The sequence below is a fragment of the Diospyros lotus genome, chromosome 5 (genome assembly GCF_014633365.1).
Source record: "Diospyros lotus cultivar Yz01 chromosome 5, ASM1463336v1, whole genome shotgun sequence".
Classification (NCBI taxonomy): Eukaryota; Viridiplantae; Streptophyta; class Magnoliopsida; order Ericales; family Ebenaceae; genus Diospyros; species Diospyros lotus.
The window spans coordinates 35800762-35826573 of NC_068342.1; the positions used below are offsets into that span (position 1 = coordinate 35800762).

Consider the following 25812-nt stretch of genomic DNA (forward strand, 5'->3'; position numbering starts at 1 on the left):
AAGATGATAGCAAATTACTTCTTATTTTCAAGGTTACTAATTAATCACCCTCACGATATGATTTGTACACAAGATATACCATGACCAAGAACAAGGAAAATATGAAAAATTGGCATTGATATCAAAATAATTTTAATGTTACAAATACTAATTTTCAGAAATCATTACATATCAAATAATACATAAATAAATAAAAAAACATTATCTTCGTCATAGTTATTTCTTATCAGAATAAATACACCCTTTTGTGTAGTATCAACTAAGAAGATAAAGTAGACAATAGGTTTCCTGTTAGGCCTACCACTCCCTTCAACATTCGTACCCCAATATTTCTCCTATCCGCTAATAGTACTATTCATTTTTCGCCAATTACGAAATTTACTTTGTGCAGAAGTGAAGAATCAGATTTATAATTCCAACTTGTTTTAATTTCAGTACATATCACAAGTTGAAAGATATATGTACTTTACTTACCTGTTTAGACAAAACTACAAGTAGAAGATGGCCTTCTTTGGGGCCATTTTTCTAATGCTTTTCTCTCTTTCGCCTTCTACCCATAATAAGAAGAGTTTGCCATTAGTTCAGCTATATGTCTGCATTTCCTGTTATTGTACATCTGATTGTGCACCCTTTAATGCCAATAAAGCAGCTCCATAAGCAGCCTCTGTTTGAGTAGCCCGGCTCACAGGCAAGCCCAGTACCCTCTCTCGAATCTTCGTCCACTTTCCATTTTTCGCACCTCCTCCCGCTGTGAACACTTCTTCAACCTTGGTTGCTCCCAGATCTTTCAGCAAGCCATAAGCTTTAGCCTAAACAAGACCATTATGTTCATAATAGTTACAGTTGGGCATTGTACGCTTTTTATACTGTGAAGAAACGTTTTTTAGCCTAAAGAAGAAACGTTTACCTCTATCCGCGCAATGGATTCGAAAATCCCATGCAAGTACTCGACATCGTTTTCTGGACGGGGATGCAATCTTCACAAGAAAGGCAGATAATTAGTTAAGCCTTATTTCGTGTGTTGTAAATGTAAGCTGCAGGCTAAGTTTTTTTATCATTTCCAAAGAATCTCGAGTTTACATAAAAGCTAATGACAAACTAGTACTACTATCCTAATGCCTAGGAGTGAGAAAGAGTTCAGATAAACTGAATTAATCGAACCGAACCGACAAGTTCAATCGGTTCGGTTCGATTACCTCTTCCCCTAAAAATTGATTACTCGGTTCGGTTCGGTTCGGTTATTTGGTATAAATAACCAAAAAATCGAACTGAACTATGCCCTGCACCATAAGCACCTGAACACCCCCCCCCCCCCCAGCACCCAATAGCTCGAGTCAGAGTCACCCACCACACCCGACAGGCGAGAGTGATTCATTTCCTTCCGTCGGCCCTAGCCTTCAGCCCTTCCCCTTCATCTCCAACGACGCATCGCTCCCTCTAATGAAGATGCCAACACCGACATCTTCGGCCATTGAACCCATCTTCATCTGCCAGGCTACCATTGCACCGACACCGACATCTTCGTCTCCCTCTGACGTCGACCCATCATCTCTCTCTCCCTCTTTGATTTGCACCACCATGCTAGCCCGTTGACACCGATGGCCCATTCGGTAAGTTTTTCAGCAATTTCTTGTGGGTGAATATTCTACTTTAAAACCTAAATTTACTAAAATCCAACCATTAGATTCTTTTAATTTTTGGATATGTGAGTCACTAAGCCAAGGCGAATCTGATGGTCAATTCTGATCATCGAAATCTGCCTTGGATGGTGGTCGGTGTCGTTTTTCCATAAACGTGTTTTAAGTTTTTTGACCATAAAATTAATTTTTAGATCTATAAAAAATTAACCGAGGATCAAATTCATTTTGGATATAAGAACCATCGCAGTTGGGGGAATCCGATGATTGGTTCCAATCATTGGAATCGCTAGCCGGCTAGGTGGCCAGCAGCAACAGTAACTCTATGGTTATTTTGTAGTTAGTTTTGGTTTTCAGTTCGGTTTGGTTACCATGCTTTAGGTTTCGGTTAATTTGGTTTCAATTAGTCTAGTTAGTTGGGGTTAGTTGGTCGATTCGGTTAGTGATTTTTTAGCAATTCGATTCAGTTATAACAGATTGCACACCCCTAGTAATGCCAACAACTGGAATCCACATTCGTTCACTTTTTGGTATAACGATGTACTTCTCATTAAGGCAGGGAAGTCATTGGTTCCTTTTACTGATAAAGCACCATAAACTGAAGATATAATCTACTGTGCAATGGATTCTTGTAATAGCTGTTTTCTGTTTCTTGTGGTTTCATTGATATACTGCAAAGGTGCAAAACTTAAAGCACAATAGCTCTCTATATAAGATCTGGTTCGATTATCAAAATATGCAAAAGAACAATTACCTGGGCTTCATTTTAGGATCTGCCACGGGAAATCTCTCACCAACTGCTGGAAGAGGATAGTAGTCTAGAGGGGAAGCTTCTGCCGGATTGATATGCTCACTCAGTTTCACCAGTTGCTCATCAGTAAAAATTTGTCTAAGAACAGCTCCGCCCGTATTTGAAGCTCCACCAACAAGCCATTTGTCATCAAGGCGATGGCTGTAAACCCCGAACAGTGCATTCTCAATTCTATTGGTGCTTAGTAGTTTTATGGCAAGAGTTGAACCCAGAGATGTTACCTAATTAAATCAATTAGAAAATGATTTGTCAAACCTTGGAACAAAATTATATTAATGTCTGCAACAGTGAGACAAACTGGTCAAACGCATTAAGAGGCCACGGGGAAATGACAAAATTCAGACATTCAGCAATGCTGAGATAAGTAATAAGCTAAGGGATGATGGCAGGAAAAAGAAAAACACACACACAGCTACTTTCAATCTCCAAGGTCATAAGCCACTACATGTTGTGTGCCTCTTCTTAAGCCAGTCCAACCAAATATCAGTGCTAGTTCTATAACTGTTCCGATGAGAAAAGAGAGGGGGGATAAAATGAGTTGGGAAATTTCTCACAGCTTGCCCAGGTTGTATAGCACGTGCAGCAAGAAAGGCAGCTATACTATCAGTGGTTCCTGTACAGACAACACAGTCTTCTGGAAACCCTGCAAGGACATTTAATTTGAAGAATATCAGGCCCAAACCTAAGCAATGGAGCTTTCTTGCTACGTTAGAAAAAGCCCAAGGTGCAATATTGGAAAACATTGTACACATTAAAATTCTAAATAATTCCTAATGTTCTAGGAGCACTTTGTCATGTACCCACATAGTAGGGGGAGATATAGCAATTAAATGTAATAGGAGGGGGAAAGTAGTATATTAGTAAAGTGTGTTGTAGGGGGTTGTACTAAGTTTGTTGCTGCTTTGACAGCTTGTACATTCCCAGCTCTGTAAGCGGTTACCCTAACATGGGGGAGGTTAGGATCAAGCTATATATATATATAGTCATCCCTCCCCAGAGACATATATATGAAAATTCACAATAAACTCTGAATTCTCTCTCTGTTCTATCGTTCTCCCTCATTTCTGTCTTCATTCCTCCCTAATTTCTCTCTCGCTTCCCCCCTCTTTCTTCCTCTATCATCCTATTGATCAAGAATTTCTGTCAGATCCTTGGGGAACTAACATTTTGGTATCAAAGCAATGCTCTTGGGCCTCGATCAGATCCTTGAGAATTCATCGCCATGGTCGATGGAATGAGGATGAAACAAATGGAGTCCCAACTACAGCAAGTGACAGTAGCGATAACGGAGATGCAAACAAGGATAGGGAACTCTCGAATCCTCTATCGGAGCAAGGGTGGATAACCGGATTAACCAGGCGATGGATAGGTGGTGTGAAGAAAACCGGGAACAGAGTGCTCTGCTACGGGAACGAAGTGATGGAGCAGATGCACCAGTTCATGAGGATGTTCGCATCCCAACAACGGATAAGATTCCCAGCTGAATTTCCTCCTAGGGAGAGGTCGGAACCCATCCTTCTTGGAGTGGGAACGGAGCACCCCCCTATACAGACATCGAAGTTTGAATTAGAACTGAAAATGGTGGGGAGAATAAACTGGAGATGAGGCCAGGAGCTCAGGCTAATTGTAATCAATCGAGCTTTCATGTGCCAAAATTGGAGATCCCACTCTTTGATGGGGAGAATCCGAGATGGTGGATAAGAAGGTGCGAGAGGATGTTCTCCTCATACCAAGTATAAAAACAACAAAAGGTCACTCTAGCCTCTGCTTACTGAATGATATGGGAGATGCCTGGTTTCAAGGATGGATTACGGTGAAGGAAGGAAGTCCATGGAATGTGTTTGCTAATGATCTATGTGCGAGATTTGGGAATAAGAGCATGAGAGATGTGATTGAGGAATTTAATAAGCTTAAACAAGAAGGAATAGTGCAGGCCTATTAGCTCAAATTTGAATAGCTAAGGTCCTTAATGGTAGTGCACAATCCCCATTTGTCTAAGGAGTACTTTGTGTCAAGTTTTATCAGTGGCCTAGGGGATGAACTGAGGCCAATGGTAAAAATGATGCAGTCTTGAATAGCCAAGCAAGCCACTGACAGTGCAAGGCTGTAAGAAATGACTATTGAGGCTTTGATGAGGAAGCAGAGGAGTCAAGTGAAAGGAGGTGATCACTGGTGGATGGCAGACATGTAACAAAGTAGTTGGAATGGATATGGGGCATGGTGGCAAGGAGTCTTGGCACTACCCTCAACAGTTACTAATCCTACAAATGGGGGAAGGTTGATGGAACAGAGGCGCCAAGCAAACCTATGCTATAAGTGCGGAGATAAATATTTTCTGGGGCATAAGTGCAAGTGGCAACTATTGTTATTGGAAGTGAAAGAAGATGAAGAAGAGGAAGGAGGAGAAACCCCCAAGGCTAAAGAAGAGGATAAAGGGGAGATTTCTTTACAAGCATTAAAAGGATTGGCTAATAGTAAGATTATTAAGGTGGAAGGGAGAGCCCATAATGTCCCATTAATGGTACTCATCGATAGTGGGAGTACCCACCGCTTCTTGGATGAAGCCATGGTAAAGAAGTTGGAGTGTGAGGTCTCAAATTCTCACCCTCTTTTAGCGACAATAGCCAATGATAAGAAGTTCTTGAGTCGGTTAGCTTGTTTGGGGTTTTGTTGGGAGAATAATTCATGGCTAACTCAACGTTACTGAAGTTGGGAGGGTGTGACGTAATGCTTGGGGTAGACTGGATGAAAGGGGTAAGCCCTATTAGCTTTGATTTCAATAAAATGAAGGTGACCTTCAAGAAAAATGGAAGGAGAGGAACTCTAACAAGCGGCCATGAATCAAGGGTGTGCAAAATGATTTCGGGAAAGAGGTTACAGAGGATGCTCAAGAGCAAATTCTCCCCAGTGGCACAACTATTTTCCATCCATGCCATGAAACCCACTCAAGGGAGATTGGAGCAAGAGGGGGAGTTAGCAGTAACTGTGAGCAGCAACTCACAGGATCCGTGGAAAGTACATGAAATCAACTCTCTTAACATGCTTTTAATTGAGTTTAGAGACCTCTTCCCTGCCACCCAAAAGACCCTATGATCACACCATCAACCTTAAACTCAATACAGAGCCTGTTAATTTGAGATCTTACCGTTACCCACCTAAATAGAAAACTAAAATTGAAAAACTCATTAAGGACATGTTGCAAAAGTCTATCATCCAACCAAGTCATAGTCCATTTGCATCACCCGTGTTGCTTGTCAAAAAGAAAGATGGTACATGGAGATTTTGTGTTAATTATCGTCAACTAAATGCCATGACCATCAAGGACAAGTTTCACATACCCATTATGGAAGATTTGCTTGATGAGCTTAAACATGCTTATGTTTTTACTAAACTCGACCTTAGATCAAGTTATCATCAAATTCGGATGAGGTTTAAAGACATCCCTAAAACAACCTTCAAAACCCACCAAGGGCGCTATGAATTCATAGTAATGCCCTTTGGCTTCACCAATGCCCCAGCTATCTTTCAGGCATTGATGAACCAGATTTTTTAGCCATATCTACGCAAATTTATCCTAGTATTTTTTTTACGATATCCTAATCTATAGCCCTTCCAAGCACCTAGACCACCTAAAAACCACCTTTGAGGTCCTTAGATTCAATAAATTGTATGTTAGGGAGTCAAAATGTGCCTTTGCGCAAAGGCAAGTTGAATATTTAGGCCATATTATATCCAATGCAGGGGTAAGTACTGACCCTAGCAAGGTGGCAACAATGATTGCTTGGCCTAGGCCTCACAACGTTAAGGGGTTAAGGGGATTCTTGGGATTAAAGGGTATGGTATCATCATTCGTCCTTTCACTGAGCTATTGAAGAAGGATGGGTTTCAATAGGATTCTAGGGCTAAGGAGGCCTTTTGTAAGCTCAAGCAAGCCATGAGTGAGGTGCCAACCCTAAGCTTGCCAGACTTCAACAAGCCATTCACTCTTGAGACAAATGCGAGTGCTAATGGAATTGGAGCTGTGTTGGTTCAAGAAGGTAGACCATTAGCTTTCCTTAGCCAAGCTCTACCCCCTAGGCATCTTAGACTAAGCATCTACGAAAATGAACTATTAGCAATGTTGATTGCAGTAGATAAATGGTGACATTATCTAGAAGGGGGAAGATTTGTGATTAAAACAGACCATGACGTTTTGAAATTCTTGTTATAGCAAAAGTTGCACACACAATTGCAACGGAAGGGAATAACTAAGTTGATGGGATTGGATTATGTAATCTAATATAGGAAGGGAAAGGAAAACCTAGTAGAAGATGCATTGTCTAGGTGTTATGAGGAAGGGAGTTTGGCTGCAATCACAACCATCATCCCAAATTGGTGCCAAGAGGTGGTTGCCAGTTATGCAGCAAATGGAAAGACCAAGGAGCTTCTTTAGCAGTTAGTAGTGGATCCAACATCAAGGCCGGGGTACACTTTGACCAATGGCTTAATATGGTATCAAAGGAAGCTGGTAATAGGGGAAAACGAAGGGCTGAGGAGAAAAATAATAGAAGCACTACATGCTTCCCCCATAGGGGGACATTCGGGCATTGTGAACACCTATCACAAGGTCAAACAGTTGTTCTAGTGGCCAAGGTTGAAGAGTTATGTCATGGAATTTGTGTTGGGATGTGATACTTGCTAGAGATGCAAGTCAAAAAATGTAGCTGCTCCAGGGTTATTACAGCCTTTGGATATTCCAGAGGGACTGTGGGAGAGTATCTCAATGGACTTCATTGAGGGACTTCCCAAGTCAAAAGGAAGAGATTGCATCATGGTTATAATGGACAGATTCACCAAGTATGGCCATTTCATTGGCTTGATTCATCCTGACACTGCTTAGGAAGTAGCCAAGGTATTCTTAGATCAGGTAGTAAAATTACATGGGGCACCTAAAGCTATGGTATCTGATTGAGACAAGTTTTTTGCTAGCTTGTTGTGGAAGGAATTGATGAGATTGTTGGGAGTTAAGCTCAATATGTCTGTTGCTTACCACCCTGAATTGAATGGCCAAACCGAAAGGGTTAATCAGTGTTTGGAAATGTATTTTGGGTATTCTTGTTTTCTACAACCAAGAACTTGGCATAAATGGCTTCCCATGGCCTAGTGGTGGTACAACTCCATAAAAAGGTCTCTCTTTGAAGCCCTTTATGGTTACAAACAGCCATTGCTACTTGCTTTGGGAGACTCTTAGCAGTTTGCAGACAAAAGAACGAGTGAAAGAGAATTTTAGGTAGGTGAGGTCACGTATTTGAAGCTCAAACCAAGACACCTAAGGGCTTTACTATAGAACCCCAGCTCAAAGTTAAACCTAAGGTTCTATGGACCATTTCCCATCACAAGGTGGGAAATGTAGCCTACTGGCTGCAACTACCAGAAGGCTCCAACATCCACCCAATGTTCCATGTTTCACTCCTCAAGAAGTTAGTAGGGGCACAACCAACGAGCTCCACTCTACCCTCTTTTCCTAATGCCAATGACAGCATTAAGGAGCCTACAGCTATATTGGATAGAAGAGTAATCTATAGGCACGAAGCTCCCATCCCCCAAGTTCTCATCAAATGGTCTAACCTCCACCCGAATAATAATACTTAGGAGTATCTTCCAGACATCCTCAAGCAATTTCCTAGAGTGACAAGCCTCCACAACATTTCTTGAGGACAAGAAAATTTTGCAGGGAGGGGTGATTGTCATGTACCCCATATAGTAGGGCTATATAGCAATTAAATGTAATAGGAGGGGGAAAGTAGTATATTAGTAAAGTGTGTTGTAAAGGGTTGTACTAAGTTTGTTGCTACATTGATAGCTTGTACATTCCCAGCTCTGTAAGCGATTACCCGCACATGGGGGAGGTTAGGATCAAGCTATATATATAGTCGATCCCTCCCCAGGAACGTATGTAAGAAAATTCACAGTAAACTTTGAATTCTCTCTCTATTCTCTCATTCTACCTCATTTCTATCTTCATTCCTCCCTAATTTCTCTCTCGCTTCCCCCCTCTTTCTTCCTTGATCATCCTATGGATCGAGAATTTCCGTCAGATCCTCAAGGAGCAGACACACTTTATCATTTTTGTTCACCTGAGCACAACTAGACATGTCACAAGTACTGGAACGAGAATAGTTATAAGAACCACCTCATAGATGATGAGCTCAGTGCCATGTGAAAATATGAATTTCATGACTAGGACCTTGTTAATTTCCCAATGCACATAATAAGAATCATTATGTCAATATTAACACAAGAGCGCTGATTATATACACAGAAGGTAGGATTTATAGAGAAGTACAAGCCTACAAGGTGTCAACTCCTACTATAAAAAGACTAACAAGTTAACCATTTGCTCACATATTACCACGGTATAAAAGAAGAAATCCTCAATGCACAGTGTTCCAAGGTGCACTATATAATAGAAAGCAAACGCACCAAGCTGTGTTCTGATGTCTTCCTTTATAGGTCCAATTGAAGTTCCAGGAGCCTGGACTGAAGGTAAAATGCGTGAATAAGGCTGGGCAAGCAGCCAGCTTGGATAGGATTCAAGTTCAGGATCGTAGCCAACCTGTGAAACAAAAAGGCCAGGTCATCACTTTTTGATATAATCATCGTTGACAATTGAAAGCAGGAAGTTCACAATCAAAAAAAAAAAAGAAAAAGAAAGAAAGAAAGAAGTCTGGAAACCCAAAATTGTAACAAGTTCTTAACCAAATAGTACATTATCATTAACTACATTTCATCCTAACCAGGTTAAGGTCAGTAGCCTAGCATTTAATATCAATTGACTTATAAAAGTCATATTGACAATGACAATACAAATCCATGCCAAAAAAACAATGTGGCAAAACTTTAAGCGGATGCCCTTCCAAAAGTTTCAACACCTTCTTCATGACATAGCAATGAATGAAGATAATTGATATGATCGTTTTATCACATAATTGATATTGTGAAACTAACCCATATAACATGAAAACACAACTTGTGAACCAAATAGTACCTTCAGAGCATTATTATAATCAGACACTCCAAGCTTGCCATGAAGAAGCCACAATAACCAATCTGCTTGATGCAACAACAATGCAGATTCTTTCTTCGAGTTGTCAGAGTTCCACCATGATACAAGTTTGCACAATGTAGAGGAACCAGAGCAGACTGTGTGGTTTGCTGGGGCAATGGCCTTAACTGCTGGTAAAGCATCAGTACAACTTTCATTGTACATGAAAGGCCTACATAATGGTTCTCCCGATTCACTGCAGTAGCATGTACAGAAATCAACCTCCAAGAAGGCATCTCATGTTGGAATTTACAAAGACCAGTGACAATCTTATCATGAATTCACCTGTCAACAATGATAGTTGTTGCAGAAGTTCCATCTATAGAGATAGAAGCAACCAATGGGCGGAGAGTAATGGGAACATCTTCAAGAAGCAAGTGAAGGGTTGTTTTCCACGAGCACAACCAATCCTCTGTATCTTTGCTCTTTCTAGACATCAAAAAGGAGCTGTTGGGTTTATTTTGACAGTGGAATTTCTCTGTGTAACACTAGTAAGCATTCTTATGGCCTTATTGAACACATCTCACTTCCTTAGATAATATTAAACAATCTTAAACTGTTAACCACTGTTTCTAATTTTCAATATCGTTGTATCTCTGATCCTAGGTAAGAAATCAACTGTTAAACAGCCGATATTCAATCTTAAGCAAATTAAAACAGTTACTGTAGTTTGAATTACCATACTTCTCCCCCAGAGCGAAGAGTTATGATAAGGCAAAACTAACAAAGAATTATAATTAAGTGCCGTTTCAATATGTGCGTTCTACTAACTGCAGCACTCCCAAGACAAGAAAAAAAAAACACCAACTAGAATGATATGTGTTTTTAAATTTTAATATATACCCGGTGGAGAACAAAGCCCCAATGGTTGGCTAGCAATTACAAAAACACTACTGGAGCATAATTCTCGAGGCTTATTCTGTACAAAAATTCAATATAAATATCGTTTTCCTAAGACAAATCATTTAACCTAACCACATTACAAAGTTGCCAAAATGAACTTTGCAAATCAAGGATCATAAAGTCTTACCGTGTAAGAAGGATAATCCCTCTTTCCTTCAGCCCGTAATGTCCCTTGTTGGTCAATAAGAGCATACCTAGCCCCAGACGTGCCAAAATCCATACCAAGATATAGCCGTCCACCAACATCAACGCCAACTCCCGCGTTATCTTTACTCCTAACCATTCTAGACGCCATAATTGTTGTTCTCCCTTTATCTGCATCAATCAACAAGCAATTTTCACTATTTCCTTTATGGCGTGGAAATCAATACGTAATGACCTAAAGTACTATTTCAAGATTACTCGAAACGATTCGGTTGTGTAAATAGTTTCAATTTTACAGTAGATATACCAATGTTCAGCGCAAGAAGAGAAGACAGAACCGGTAAAATCTTCTGCAAATGGAAAGAAGATGTTTCATAGCTAATGTCTTAAATTACTGTTTCAGACAAACTCGAATATCTGGTCGCATATATAGTTTCAACTTTACAGTTGATATACCATGTTCAGCGTAAGAGGAGAAGACAGAACCGGTAGAATCTACTGCAAAAGTAGAGAAGATGCTTGATAGTTAAAGACTTAAATTACTGTTTCAGTAAGAACTCGAGTCGATCATCAGCTGGTTGTGTAATAGTTCCAAATTTACAGTAGATATGCCAATTTTCAGCGTGTGAAGATGAGACAGATAATCTGTAGAATCTACTGCGAATGAAGAGAAGACGTTAGTGGACGGATGCGATACCGAGTTTCTTAGGTGCCGGCCGGAGAAACAGGGACGAGCATGGCGCGTAGTAGATCGATGCTGCCATTTTCGCCAGACGAGCTGACGCAGCTCTCAGCGGATAAGGGGAGCAAAATCTGAACCGTTAATGAGGAAATTGAAACCATGGACATAAAAACGACGTCGTGGCGCCCCAATGGATGCCACATCCAGCGTGACAAAATGAGAAAAATAAGAAAATGTTAAAATAACCTCGAAATGTTTTCAGACTAAAATATAAAATAATCAAGATAAAATTAAAAAATATTTTAAAATTTTTATCAAATTACTTGTTAAATTTTTTAAAATACACTAGATAACACAATTATCATATCTTGAACAATCAAGATAAGAAGTCATTAATGATTTTTTCAAGAATTATTAGATAAATTTAACAAATATATTGAAAATAATAGAAATTCAAAATACATCCCATATCTTGTTTTATTATTATTATTATTATTATTATTATTTGATGAATGGGACTAAAGGAGCATCAATCAGTACAATAATTTTACAGATTATACATACTAAATACAATTCAAAAATTCTATTTACCTTCTATTGAATAAATATAACGAATACGATGTCTTATTATTGTAATATTTTGTCATTTAAGGCAAGCTGCACAAAATAGTATTTTCGTATAATTTTAAATATTTTGCATTGAATAAATAATTATTGGTTTTCAATTAAGTCAGTTGAGGCAAAAATTAAGTTTTGAACTAAATAAACTCATACTTTTTATTTAGAGGCCAAATAGACCTAATTTCTTACCGGCTCCCATGCGTAACTTACACGCCCTCAGTGCAGTGCATAAAAGATAAAATGGGACGAATTTTGAGTTTTGTTGTATGGTAGGCAAAAATTCATTAAAAAACAAAAAAGTAATAATTTAAAAGCTCAAAATAACTCTTTGAGCTACAAGGTGTAAATTTCTCTATAATTCGGGGGTCTCACACAATACGTAAACTAGATAACTCTGACATATGAAAATCCCTCCGAATATTTTATGAAAAGAATAGATAATTATTTGATGATGCAGAGCCGATCACCCTATTCTGTCTCGAACTAGGTACCTGCAAGACGAAGTCGGGGACTCACTCTCTCGTGATCACTCTGACGTTCAAGTCAGTTCACCGAGTTATCAAAACTAAAGTTTGTAGTTGAAAACTTAAGGAAAATAGAGAAGATCCCCTTATATTAGGGTTATTTGAGTCGATGGACGAAGGATTCACTCCGAACACTTGCAGATGTTGAAGACTATTAAGATGTTCAGGTGTCACTTGCGTCGATAGACAAAAGACTCACCCCGAACACATACGGATGTTGAAAACGGGTTAAGATGTTTTCCATGCTTACTTGCGTTGATGGATGAAGGACTCACCCCGAACACATGCGAATGTTGAAGACAGTTAAGATGTTAGAGAGTCACTTACGTCACCAAATGAAGGACTTGAAAGATGACAAAGGCACAAGGCAAAAACCAACCCTTGGTGGATTAATGCAAAGGTTAATATGTTTTTAAAACATTTTCAAAACCAAATATAATACACAACGAAAGCAAAAAATGACCCTTGCAATACACAATATTAATCATTCATATGCATCCAAAAATGAAAACATCCATAGGGAGTTTGGCGGTATAACTCATTGGATGGTTTTCGGTGTCAGTTGTCCAATACGTGCCTCCTTTTTCGCTACCAAATCTACTCCCATAAACCTGCAACTTTGGATGATCAGCCTGTCTCTTCAAGTGTAGAAGACCTAGTCGGTTCATACCTGAGATGACTCGAAACCCTTCACTAAAGCCATGCCATGACCATTTTGATGAAGGAGAACCGAGTCTATTCTAGGGTTTCTTTTGGTTGCAATGTGGTTGTCCAATAATCTGATCTAAATAGGAGATGAAGAAAGATAAGCTAAGGCTAAGCTTGAAGTAAGAAGAAGCAAAAGCCCTCAGCAATGGTGGAAGGAGAAGAAGCAAAGCAAAAAGAAAAAGGGAGTTACCAAGAAGCTCTCGACCTTCTCTCAATTTATCTTCTGTAAATTAGGCTTTTCATGCACGCCTCATTATCTTCCTCTCTCTTATCATACACTGCATCAAAGCATTTAATGCTTTAATGGGACAAAGCAACGGGAACAAAAAAGGTCAAAACGGTCAACCACTTGAAGCAGTCAATTGCTCCATGCACCAGTCGACCAATTTTGGCCAACTCTGCAATGTTATTTTGTTATATTGCACTTAAGCCCCGCTATTAACTCTTAATAGCCTTTCCACTAACTCTTAATAGAACCAAGACCTCCTTTAACTCTTAATAGTATGTCCCGCTAACTCTTAGTGGTCTCCCATATCTATAAATCTATATAGCTAACTCTTAGCCACAATCGGCATCACTAACTCTTAGTGATGAAGAACACTCTAATAGCAATGATTCACTAATTTGATACATTATTCAGTGTACATGTGGCTTTCTAGGTTCATAGCAATGTCGCAATCAGGACACCTCAACTCCTTAACGTTGGTAGAACACTTTGACTTGCTAAGAGGATCTCTCCAAATCCACAAAGCACTCTAAAAGATCTTGAGTATCCTCTAGCCAAAACTCAGTACGATCATAATGGCAATAAAGTATAAACTTCATATAAACATATTAAGGCTCTTCAATTACCATGTACTATAGTCCTACCATTAACTAACATCTCAACTGAGTGAGAGTCATGGACTAATTAAACTCATAGGACTCGACAACTATATCAAATCCAGTACGGTGTGATCGATGTAGCATTTCGGAACTTTTTTGACATAAAAAACTCTTTCCGATCATGCTCACCCTAGCTAGAGAATTTTCAATCACAACCAATTTAGATCACATAAGATGTTCACCCATATCCAATGTAGGTCAATGGATCCCATCAGTGAGCATCTATCTCCATACACCACTGCATAGAGACCACACAGAGAACATCCATGCCACTCACACTAGATGGTTCCGCTCAATAGCAAATCCTTGACACTAGTGCACGAGATAACTCTGTCGCTTCTTATCAAATGACCATATACACAATCGAGAACCAACAACAAATCATTAATTCTCAAAGCCATGTGATATGTTGCAAGTGTCACATTTAGCAAATGTTCATCTAACACCCACCCACATGTTTACTATATGCATCTAGCTGATAGTTGTTGTGCATAAATTTTGTGGTTGAAACATCAATTGGAGGATTATGGATCAAGGTAAATCATATTCCTATTAAATGTGATAATTCTAGTGGTATAAATCTGTCCAAGAATCTAGTACATCATTCAAGGACTAAGTATATTGAAATAAGGTGTCATTTCATTAAAGATATTCAAAAGGGGATATAATCTTAAAATATGTGCCAACAAAAAATCAATTGGTTGATAGATCTTTACCAAACCCTTAGAGAGAAATCAATTAACAAAAATCATAAATGAATTAGGTGTTATTGAAATTTTAGGGAAAATAGTCAAATACAAAGTCGAGAATAATGGAGTAAATTTGTTTTTTAGTTGAGTAGATTTAATTTTTAATCGAGTAAGTATAATCTCTAATCAAGTAAAAATGATTTAGTAATTGAGTAATTTAGAATTATCTCTATGAAGTATTTTTAATAGAGTAAGAAAAAGTTTGTAATCGACTTTCATGAATCTTTAATCAAGTAAAAATAGACAATAGTTGAGTGAATTTTAAGGGAAAAAGAATGCAAGCCTTACTCAAGTAACAAATCAAGGTTACTCGACTAAATTAAAGGCTTTAATCGATTACAAATCTTTTGTACTTGAGTAACAAGCAAGTATCAAATCAATACTTGAGTATAAGGAAAAATTAGTTGAGTAAATCTTCAATCCATACTCAATTACAAATAAAAAATAGTCGAGTAATTATTCGTTTTATTTGAAAAATTAAGGATTCCAATTGACTCCTTACACGAGTATAAATAAAAGCCTACTCGATTAAACCCTATATCTCAGCATTCATATTTTAGGTAATCCTTGTGTCCATTCTTTTCGATTTCGCTTGTTCTTGCATGAAATCAACGGGTTTTCCTTCATTTTCATCTGATTCAAAGCATTTTATTATGAAAATCTCATATTTGGTACTCTTCGAATCAAGTCCGATAATATTGAAATGGCACCCAAACGTAAGGAAAACCCCTCATCACCTAGCCAACCCTCTTCTTCTATGAAACTTAGGACCAAGAGACCTTCGAACCCTGAACTTAGCACTCACATTCACAACGATTTAGAAATGACCGTCACAAAGTCCTATTTTCAAAAGTGTTACTTAGGGGCTTTCTGCCTAGTAGAAACATAGATTGGAATGAATTTGAATCCATAAAATTTGAAAAAAAAAAAAATCTAAGGAAGTCAATCACCAACATAGGTTGGTTCAAACTTTCCACCTTAAACCTACATGTATTTCTTGAAGCCCTAGTAGAATTTTACTCTAGCCTCCCTAAGTCACCAATAGAAAACAAAAAGGAAGAATATAGCTAAGATAACATTAAGTTTAGATACCATGGCATTGAATACCTTTTGAATGATGAAAGATTAATAAGCTTATTAGACCTAACACATTGTGACAAAGTCATAAATGATTTAGAATTAGACTATGATGAGATTTGGACAGCCCTTACTGGGAAAAATGAAACCTTTTTAATAGTTAACCACCCTAGCTCACATGAGTTTTTAAACCCATAACATAGGGTCTTTCACCACATCTATAAATGTTAGGGGTGGGTCTGATGAGAATCATGGAGGGCCGACTAACAATGATGCAATCGGACAAGTCAACCTCGTCAACCATGTCGAAATTGGATGATTGACAAGATTTGCGCATAAAAAAGAATGGTTATTGATTGATTGGTTGATTGAAAGATTTGGGCGCATGATTGATTGATTGATTAGTTAATTGATTAACAAGATTTGAGAGCATAAAAAGGAATGGATGATTGATTGATTACCTGATTGATTGATTGAAAAGATCTGGGAATATAAAAGGAATGATTGATTGATTGACCAGATCTAGTTATTTATTTATTTTCTATGTAATTTAGGATTTTTATTAATTTCCATGTAGAATTAGGATTTAATTATTTTCCTATTTAAAGGCTTTTCCATTGTAAACATTAGATAGAAATTATTATGAATTTTTGAATTTGAGAGATTTATCTCTTTTATCTTGTTCTTCAATGAACAAAACTTCAAACTTATCAATGGAGTGATTCCTTTGTGGCGTTCAAAACCCGAACTTATCAAAGATCTGGGCAGTCTTTGTGGCGTTCAACAATTCTTGGTTCTTGCTTCCGTATAATCAACAGATCTAGATTTTAATATAGTCTAGGTTCTTGGTTCGTGAATCAATGGGTCGGGAATTCTTTACCTTCTACCCGATTTTAGAGCCAAAGCTCTGATACCAACTGATGTGAACCCGCGATGGGACAAGACCAAAGGAACCCACAAAAGATTGAAATGAACCCCAAAAAAGCCAAAATCAGGTAGAAGGCAAAGAATTCTCAACCCGTTGATTCACGAACCAAGAACCTAGACTATATTAAAATCTAGACCCGTTGATTATACGGAAGCAAGAACCAAGAATTGTTGAACGCCACAAAAACTGCCCAGATCTTTGATAAGTTCGAGTTTTGAACGCCACAAAGGAATCACTCCATTGATAAGTTCGAAGTTTTGTTCATTGAAGAACAAGATAAAAGAGATAAATCTCTCAAATTCAAAAATTCATAATAATTTATATCTAATGTTTACAATGGAAAAGCCTTTAAATAGGCAAATAATTAAATCCTAATTCTACATGGAAATTAATAAAAATCCTAAATTACATAGAAAATAAATAAATAACTAGATCTGGTCAATCAATCAATCATTCATTTTATATTCTCAGATCTTTTCAATCAATCAATCAGGTAATCAATCAATCATCCATTCCTTTTTATGCTCTCAAATCTTGTCAATCAATTAACTAATCAATCAATCAATCATGCGCCCAAATCTTGCAATCAACCAATCAATCAATAACCATTCCTTTTTATGCGCAAATCTTGTCAATCATCCAATTCCGACATGGTTGACGAGGTTGACTTGTCCGATTGCATCATTGTTATCAAGATTTCATCTTGTGGCGTTCATTCTTGACTTATCACTCACAACCCTTCTCATCTATCTTGAGTGTGGCGTCAACCCTACCTTCTTATACCTTTGGTTCTTATCTCTTTATAGATAACGGGTCAAGATCCTTTGTTTTCTTTATTATGAATCTGTTTTAGAACGATCCTTGGCAAAGGAACCATTTTTGATCATCGGGTCTCACCTTCCTTCGTGGGGTTCACATCAGGGTCTGTAATACCCTAAGTTTTATAAATAAATTTAATTAAGTTATGTTAAATTATTTATTAGGTGTATGTAATTAATTAAGTTAATTAAATTTACCTAAAGTGTGCTTATGAAAAATATAAATATATATATAAATATGATTTAAGATTAAAAAGGATTAAATGAAATCATAATATGATCATAATTTTTCTTTCGTACGTATGTCGTGTATATATTTAAATATGTATACATATATATATTAAAAAAAAAATCGAATTTTGCAGAGCAGTGCGTGGCCAGAGCATGGTCGCGCCTGCAAATTGTTTCTTGAGGGCAAAGGAGGGGATTTAAATGCTGATATGACCGGGGAATGGCTTCTGAGACGCGTGGCCGTCGATGGGGAAGCAAAGCACGTCGAAAATGGGCTATAAATAGCCAAGTTTGCGCTGCCCAACCCATCCGAAAATTTCGAGGCCTAGATCAGTCGATTGGGAGTGATTTTGTGAGATTGGAGAGTGGGGTTCTGATCTTCAAGTCGTGGGCGTCGTTTCTGGAGAATTTGGAGGCCAACGGAGCAAAGGAGAAGGCGAATCGAAGCTTCGCCAGAAAACGCGCGACTCGCCGGAGCCGAGGGATATTCGGCCGATTCGAGGTAAGTTCGATCCTATTTTTTTGTAATTTTTGTATCAATGTGTTCGTAATGTCGAGATCTAGAGATTAGGAGTAGAAAAATCGAGTTTAAAGGTCAAATGGCCGGCCGGCGGCAAAGCTCTCACCGGAGAAGAAGAACCAGTCAGGCGCGTGAGCTGCACGTGCCCGCGAGTGGGAAGAAGGCGCGTGCGGCTCACACGCCCGTCAGGAAATTAAAAAAAAAAAAAAAGAGTAAAATTTTGAAATTTTTTTATTAAATTTGAAATGTTGTTTATGGTATATTGGTAAAGCAATTTTATGAAAATGCCAAAATTACTAATTATTTAAGTAGATTTTTTTATTATGGAAATAAAGAAAAATAGGATTTTAATTCTGAAAATCCCAAGAAAATTTCAGAATGTTATAAGTGTTATTTAAGAAATACTAGTGAAAAGAAATTGAATAAAATGAAATATTAGGTAATTATTATGTAATTTAAGTATATTTTTCTATTATAGAAATAAAGAAAAATAGGATTTTAATTCTGAAAATTCCAAGAAAAAATTTCAGAATGTTATAAGTGTTATTTAAGAAATATTAGTGAAGAGAAATTTAATAAATTGAAAGATTAGGTAATTATTATTACATATTTAGCTATTATGAAATAAGGGAAACTAGGAATTAAAGTTAGAAAATTACAAGAAAAATTCCAGAATACTAAGAATATTATTTAAGGAATATTGGTAAAAAGAAAGTAAGTTTTTATGAAGCCTAGATAATTATTATGTAATTTTGGAAGAAATAAAGCTTAGGAATAAAAAAAAAAATTGGAAGAAATTATGAAAAATTAGCAAATGGTATTCTAAAAATAAATCTCTGCTGTAGGGGTCCTTGTGAGCAAGGAGATTAAGGGATAGCCGCTTGGCACGTAGTTCGAGACAAATTAGCTGTAAGTATGCTGCCTGAATCTAATACAATTATAAATGTAAATGCTTTTATCATATTGGCATGCTATGATATGAAACCATCATGTAGACTGCATCAATGGCATGACTATGAAATGCATACATGCACAATGATACTGTTGATCACATGCATATGAGGCCGTAGGGAGTACGAACTGACACCGCTGGCCTATCAAGGGTGCACCCATACACCCCCGGCTTCGAAGAGATGGCCGCTAAAATGATAGACAGCATGAGAGGTGTAGTTGACACCTACGATGAAAGACATTACATACACTCATAGCATTGCATTTGGTATTCTTACTTAGATGATTCATCATCTAACATGGGTTCGCCCCTGGAACATTCAACGTTCCAGCCGGGACTTGCAGAGATGATTCAGAGAGTGGTGATGTGTAGTGACACGAGACATCAAGATGCGAGTGAATGTACCATGTTATAATATGATTAGTTTAAGATTTATGTATATTGTTCCATCATCAAACGCTTTATGTATTAACTTGTATTAAATGCCATGTACAATTATTAAATTATGTATTACCATGAGCAGGTTCGATTCAGCTTCCGCTTTACATTTATTTCTAGTCTAGATATCTTATCTGGCACTAGACACGGTCTTAGGAAATTTTAAAATAATGTTCAAAAAAATTTTTTTTACCAAATTTCTTGAGGCATAACACGCTCGAGAAGGCGGGCTGTTACAGGGTCTTTCTATTTTGCAACCTATTTAGACTTAGAACTTATGTGGTGTGACATAATTAATATTCAATTCAACCTTATGTGCTTTCTTTTTCCTAGAATGAATGACTTTATCATTACAAATCATATGGCAAGCTTCCATTTGGGATAGTTGTTACTTTTATTCTTCAGACCATTCATGGTCATTTGCATGGCAGGCCTATACCCCATTCTTCCTTTAACACTTACTCTAGTCACACTCTAAAAAGAATGAGAATTAAATATGAAAATGGGGTATGGAAAATGCCTTCCAAGGAAGAGCAACCAAAACACCCTGAGGAGGGTAACCCTCCATTTACTCAAGGTGTTGGAACTTCTCAGTCCACTTCCCCCCTAGCACAAGCCATTTCTTCTCATCCTTCATCCCAAAATCCTTAAATTGATGATCTTTCATCTCAACCAACAACAATGATGCCCCTAAGAGAATTCCTAGCCAGCTCTATCTCCACATTCATAAACAACCAAGAAGCAATAATGTAGAGGTTAGAAAGACTGGAGTAAAGGCAACTCAAGGTGGAAAAAGGGTTAGCTAAAATCAAATCAGCTATGCAATCCACTCGGAGAGTCAAATCAATAGCCTAAAGGAATACAAAAACTGTGGTGGAAGAAGAAGCCAATAGAGAAAAACCTCCACAAGTAGAATAGGTCCTTATGTATGAAAGATTACCCAAAAGGGTGGTAAATTGGGTATTCTGACTATTTTTACAAATAATGAAAATATCATATAATTAATGATGTAGAAAAGTTATTTAAAGCAAATAATTTTCTTAAACTAAAAACATATGCAACAATGGATGATACAAGCATGAATGAGTATGTAGCATACAAGATCTTTCATAAAGTTTTACAAGTTAAATAGAAACCCTAACTTTTACAGGAGCAACAATAATCTCTATTTTTAACGGGCTAAGTAGGAACCCTTACATGAAGTTTTTTCTTTCTAGGCTAAGCTAAAACTACTACATTTTAAAGGATAAGGCGTAACTTATAACACGAGGGTTTTTTATTATAAGTTAAGTCACAACCACTACCTTTTAAAGGATAAGACGTAACCTTTATAAGTTCACAAAATTGTGAAAAGATATCTAAAGAGAAAAATATAAGATGTACAAATATATCACTTTTCTCTTGGACAAAAGAGAGTTCAAAAGAATAAATGAATGAAGCACTCAACTCTATTTATACAGTCTAGTTTAAAAAGATGAACAATTAATCTCACTAGATATTCACTTTGAAGTAAAGAAGAATAAATATGAAGAACGCTCACTTAAAGCATTTACTATTGGCCTAAAAGAATATAACTAGTTGAGTTTTGCACAACATCAACAGCTTGCGTTAATCTCTAAGTGACAGCTTCATCTCTTGTTGCTCATGGCCTTCTATAGAAACTTGTGACTCGAGAAGAATGTCATAGAAACATGCACACACTCACAACTTCTTTGATTTGACCACTAATGGTCAAATTCATTAGAATCATATGCAATTTATATAAATAAGCATTAAGCACACTTGCATAAGTATATTCTAACACTCTTTTATAAGATAATATAGTTAGACAACTTGGAATAAAGAAATAAAGTTATAATTGTCAAAACTGTCATTTTTTAGCTATAAAATTTGAAATTAGATGTCAGTTACTTGACTAAGTCCTAGAAATGCTCGACTAATGAAGAACACACACAATTGGACAATTCATGTAATCGATTAAATTGATCAGCCTCACTCGAGTATGACAAAGCATTATTCGATTAACTCACAAGCCACATAGACTTTGCATTAAGCACTTGACTACTTAATTAGGCTTACTCGACTAACAGAAGCATATACTCAAGTACATATATAATTGATACTCGATTAGAATTAAGCACAAAGACTTAGCTAGACTCCATCCAATTTTTACTCGATTAAAATATATAGATAATTGATTATAAAAAATATATTAGTCGATTGAGATAAAGAATGTACTCGACCTAGGAGATTACTTGGAGATTTGATACTAGAGAAATACTCGATTGATTTTTGAAATACAGAAAGCTTGTAAAAATTACTCGAGTAGAAAATTTTAGTAGTCGATTGAAAAAAGATTTTGCTAAAGCATATAATCAATTGATTTGAAAAACACATAGAGTAATACTCAATTGGAAATATGTTCAAATTTCACTAGTTACAAAAATACTTGATTATAGAAATACCATACTGGATTATAGCTTTAAAGATATAGATTTTTCATAACACATACTCGAGTAGGTTTTTATGATACTCGACTATATTAAAAATATACTGAGCAAAACTTAATTGATTCAAAAGCTATTTTTAGATTGAAGGCAAGTGAAGTTTTAAAAGATTGTTTGAATACTTTGCCTTCAAAAGTTTCAAAAATACATATACGTAGTTGAACTTTCAAAATATTTCCTCAAACATTTAATATTAAGCTCGATTAATACAAAACTATATTTTTCTGCTTTGAAATATATAAGAATATATAAGTTTGAAATTCTCTAATTTAAAGAAAAATATATTTATAATTTGCAAACACTTTGATCAACACAAAATCATGCGTTTTATCATGCTCAACTTATACAAAATATATTTTGATTATTTTGAACGATATAACTATATATGAGCATGAAATTTTCTAATCTAAAATAATCTATAGAAAAATATTTTGCAAATCATCTATAAAGCAAGTTTACTAAAAACATATTTTCTAAAATTATTTTCTCCATAAATCAAAATACAAATTTCTCAACAATGTACTTTTTGTTTGTTTTGTTTTGTTCAAATCTTTGTAATCTTTGACATTTCAATGTATTATTTTTAAAAGTTTAATGAAAAATTTTAAGTTTCCTTTATGGGTTGTGTCTATACAATTTTTTTCATTTATATTCTTCATCAAACAAATGTTTAAAGGAAAAGAAAATCTATTGCAAATATCCAATTTGTCGGGGGAAGCATTGTTATGCAACCTCATTTCCACTTCTAGGGAGCCCCTTTTGTTCATGACAAAAAAGAAGAGAAAAAGAATGATAAGTGTTAGTTTGATTTATGGTATAAAATATCCCAAGAGAATGGGTGAATTGGATTGTAAGAAAAACTTACTTCTTTAAACACTGTGTAATGAAGAAATCGTAGATTTCAAAATATTTTGGTTATGTTTGGAAATCAAAATCTCTCTTTGATAAAGTTTTGAAATATAATATATAGATTTCGAAATATAAATTTCTAATTTTAATTTTTAGTTTATGTTTCGAAATCTCACTTTTGTAAAGAAGACAAGCTTCTTGATGATGAGTGAACAAGAATTCTTGTAAACAATGATGTTTGTTTTTTTTTATAAAAAAATAATGCTTTTTAACTTATGTCAAAAATCCTTTTTGAGGGTTTGAGTAAAAACAATAACAAAGTAGAAAGTAAATATAAGTACACAAGTATTTTATAGTACTCCAGCACCCAGCCTAGTCTACTACCTTCAAGTTTTTTCATTTGAAGGATTTTCAATTTCACTCACTAGATGATAACAAGAGTTTTACCAAGATTCACCCTAAAACATTTACATAAAATGAGTTTTTAAAGCTAAACTCAAACCTCACAACAAATGGTAAATAAATGAAATGAATTTTATAGGCCAAATAAATATGATATCAATAAATGTTTTACCAGTAGCTGTACAAACCTCTTATGACAACTTGAGATAAGGAAAGCTAAAAGCAATAAGATTTCTCAGTTCCACTTGCTTCTCTTTTACACATTCAATGTACAATAAATGTATGAGAATTTTTCTCTTGATAGCTTAATAAATGCTTTTTTGTTGAGATCTACTTGTCTTCATCTTCAAACACCTATTATTTATATGAGGATACAAAATTTTGGTCGTTTCTAGTCGTTAGAGACAAGATTTCATGAAATTTTAAAATAAGTTTCAAAACATAACTGATCGGGTTTCAAAACATCCCAATTTGAGCTAAAGTTTTGAAACATACTACATGTTTTGAAATACTTGACCATTATAGTTGGCCCTGCAGACTAGGATATCATTTAATGCAAAGCAACAATATTTACCTACCAAGATTTGCAATGATTACAGTTTTAAATTTGAATTTGCTTTCACAATAATGGAATTAAGAGTTTGAATTGCTTCTAGATACAAAAAGAAATTTTCTTAGAAAAAGTATTTCAAATTTTCTTGCTCTTTCTATCAGAAACGACAGATGGTTTCAAAATCTAGCATGCACATTTTAAAATATGGGAACTTAGAAACATTTATTTTAGACCAAAGCCTCATTTTGAAACACATGCATTACATGGATGTTTCGAAACATAATACTTAAGTTTCAAAACATGACATATATTCTTCAGAAAACATTTGAAATCTTATCTAGCTAGTTTTGAAACATGTATAGAAGCATGATTAAAATAAGTTTCGAAACATAATACACAAATTTTAGATTTTTCAAACTTTTGAATTTTCGAACCAAAACCACATTTGGGTTTTCCATAGGTTTCGAAATATGATTTCAACGCATTGAATTTCTGGTTCTAATTTTGGTTTTCCATCAAACACATTATTTCATTAATAAAAAATATGTCACAACAATAAGTTAATATCTTCAGGGGGAGCTTCTCAATAATTCAAGGAAAGCTTCTCTAGATGTTTAAAGAATAGCTCCTAGAGTAAAAAATGTTTTGTCATCATCAAATAGGCTCATAAATAATAAAAGGGGGAGATTGTTGAGAACTTTAGTTTTTTGATTTAATGAGAAAGAATATTAGTAAATTTGGTTCAATGATGATGACTAAAACAATTAAAAAGTTCTTGATTTTGATAAAATTTTAATCGAGTGATATGTTCAATATATGATAAGCTTAAGTAATTTGTTCCAAGTGTAGAATAAGCGAGTAAGCCTTTCGAGTAATCGAGTAATGCTCGGTCCATTCTAAAAATAATCGATTACAAATATAAGAATAATTGAGTAAAGATGAGAGTACTTGACTAACTTAATTTTTGTACTTGAGTGTGTAATGCATTTCTCTGTCATGTCCAAAATAATTGAGTAAAGTGTTTTTATAATCAAGTAATAATCTCTCGATAGTCGAGTAAACTTTCTTTATAATCGAATGAATATCAGTTAGAAATTATGTGTATTTTTTACTTGAATGAATGATTTTTATAATCGAGTAATGTTTTCTTTGTACTTGAATAGATATTCTTTGTAATTGAGTAGATATTCTTTGTAATTGAGTAAACATATGTTGAAAATTGGTCGAGTCTCTAGAGTTAAGATTTAATCGAGCAATAATTTTTGTACTAGAGTAAAAATCATAATCAATTGAGTATATAATGTTTTGTAATCAAGTGGATAAAGAATTTTTCTATGGTTCAAAAATAACTGAGTAATGGTATCTCTATACTCAAGTAAGCATAAAAAATAATTGATTACATATTTCATAGAGTCAAGTAAATAATTTTTATAATCAAGTAATGTTCTCTTTGTACTCAAGTAAATATCCTTTGTAATTAAGTAAACATAGGTTGAAAATTGGTCAAGTCTTTAGACTTAAGATTTAACCGAACAATAATATTTGTACTCAAGTAAAGATCATAATTAATTGAGTATATAATATTTTGTAATCAAGTGGATAAATAATTTTTCTGTGGCTCAAAAATAACCAAGTAATGGTATCCCTATACTCGAGTAAGCATAAAAAATAATCGATTACATATTTCATACAGTCAAGTAAAACTCATACTTAGTCAAGTAATGCTAGTTTGTACTCGAGTAATGTCTATCGGATTTTAAGAAATATAGCCATTATAACACATTTAATC

General features: G+C 35.6%; 1 protein-coding gene across 8 annotated transcripts; it reads right to left on the bottom strand.

Annotated features, from left to right (window-relative positions):
• Nucleotides 1-406: 406 nt before the first annotated feature.
• On the bottom strand, nucleotides 407-11399 carry LOC127802860 (D-ribulose kinase). Of its 8 annotated transcripts, XM_052338918.1 has the most exons (10): nucleotides 11036-11053; nucleotides 10887-10929; nucleotides 10563-10750; nucleotides 9818-9957; nucleotides 9476-9728; nucleotides 8911-9043; nucleotides 3003-3091; nucleotides 2392-2669; nucleotides 908-977; nucleotides 407-809 (listed from the first exon to the last, which is right to left on the bottom strand). In XM_052338918.1, exons 1-10 carry the CDS (start codon nucleotides 11036-11038, stop codon nucleotides 606-608), a joined length of 1401 nt encoding a protein of 466 aa, XP_052194878.1. In that variant the 5' UTR covers nucleotides 11039-11053; the 3' UTR covers nucleotides 407-605. The 8 variants fall into 8 exon arrangements, with proteins under 8 accessions (XP_052194878.1, XP_052194881.1, XP_052194876.1 ...); XM_052338921.1 differs by lacking the exons at nucleotides 10887-10929; nucleotides 11036-11053 and adding an exon at nucleotides 11277-11399 and having other exon boundaries at nucleotides 9818-9979; XM_052338916.1 differs by lacking the exons at nucleotides 10887-10929; nucleotides 11036-11053 and adding an exon at nucleotides 11277-11393.
• Between the last annotated feature and the right edge of the window lie 14413 nt (nucleotides 11400-25812).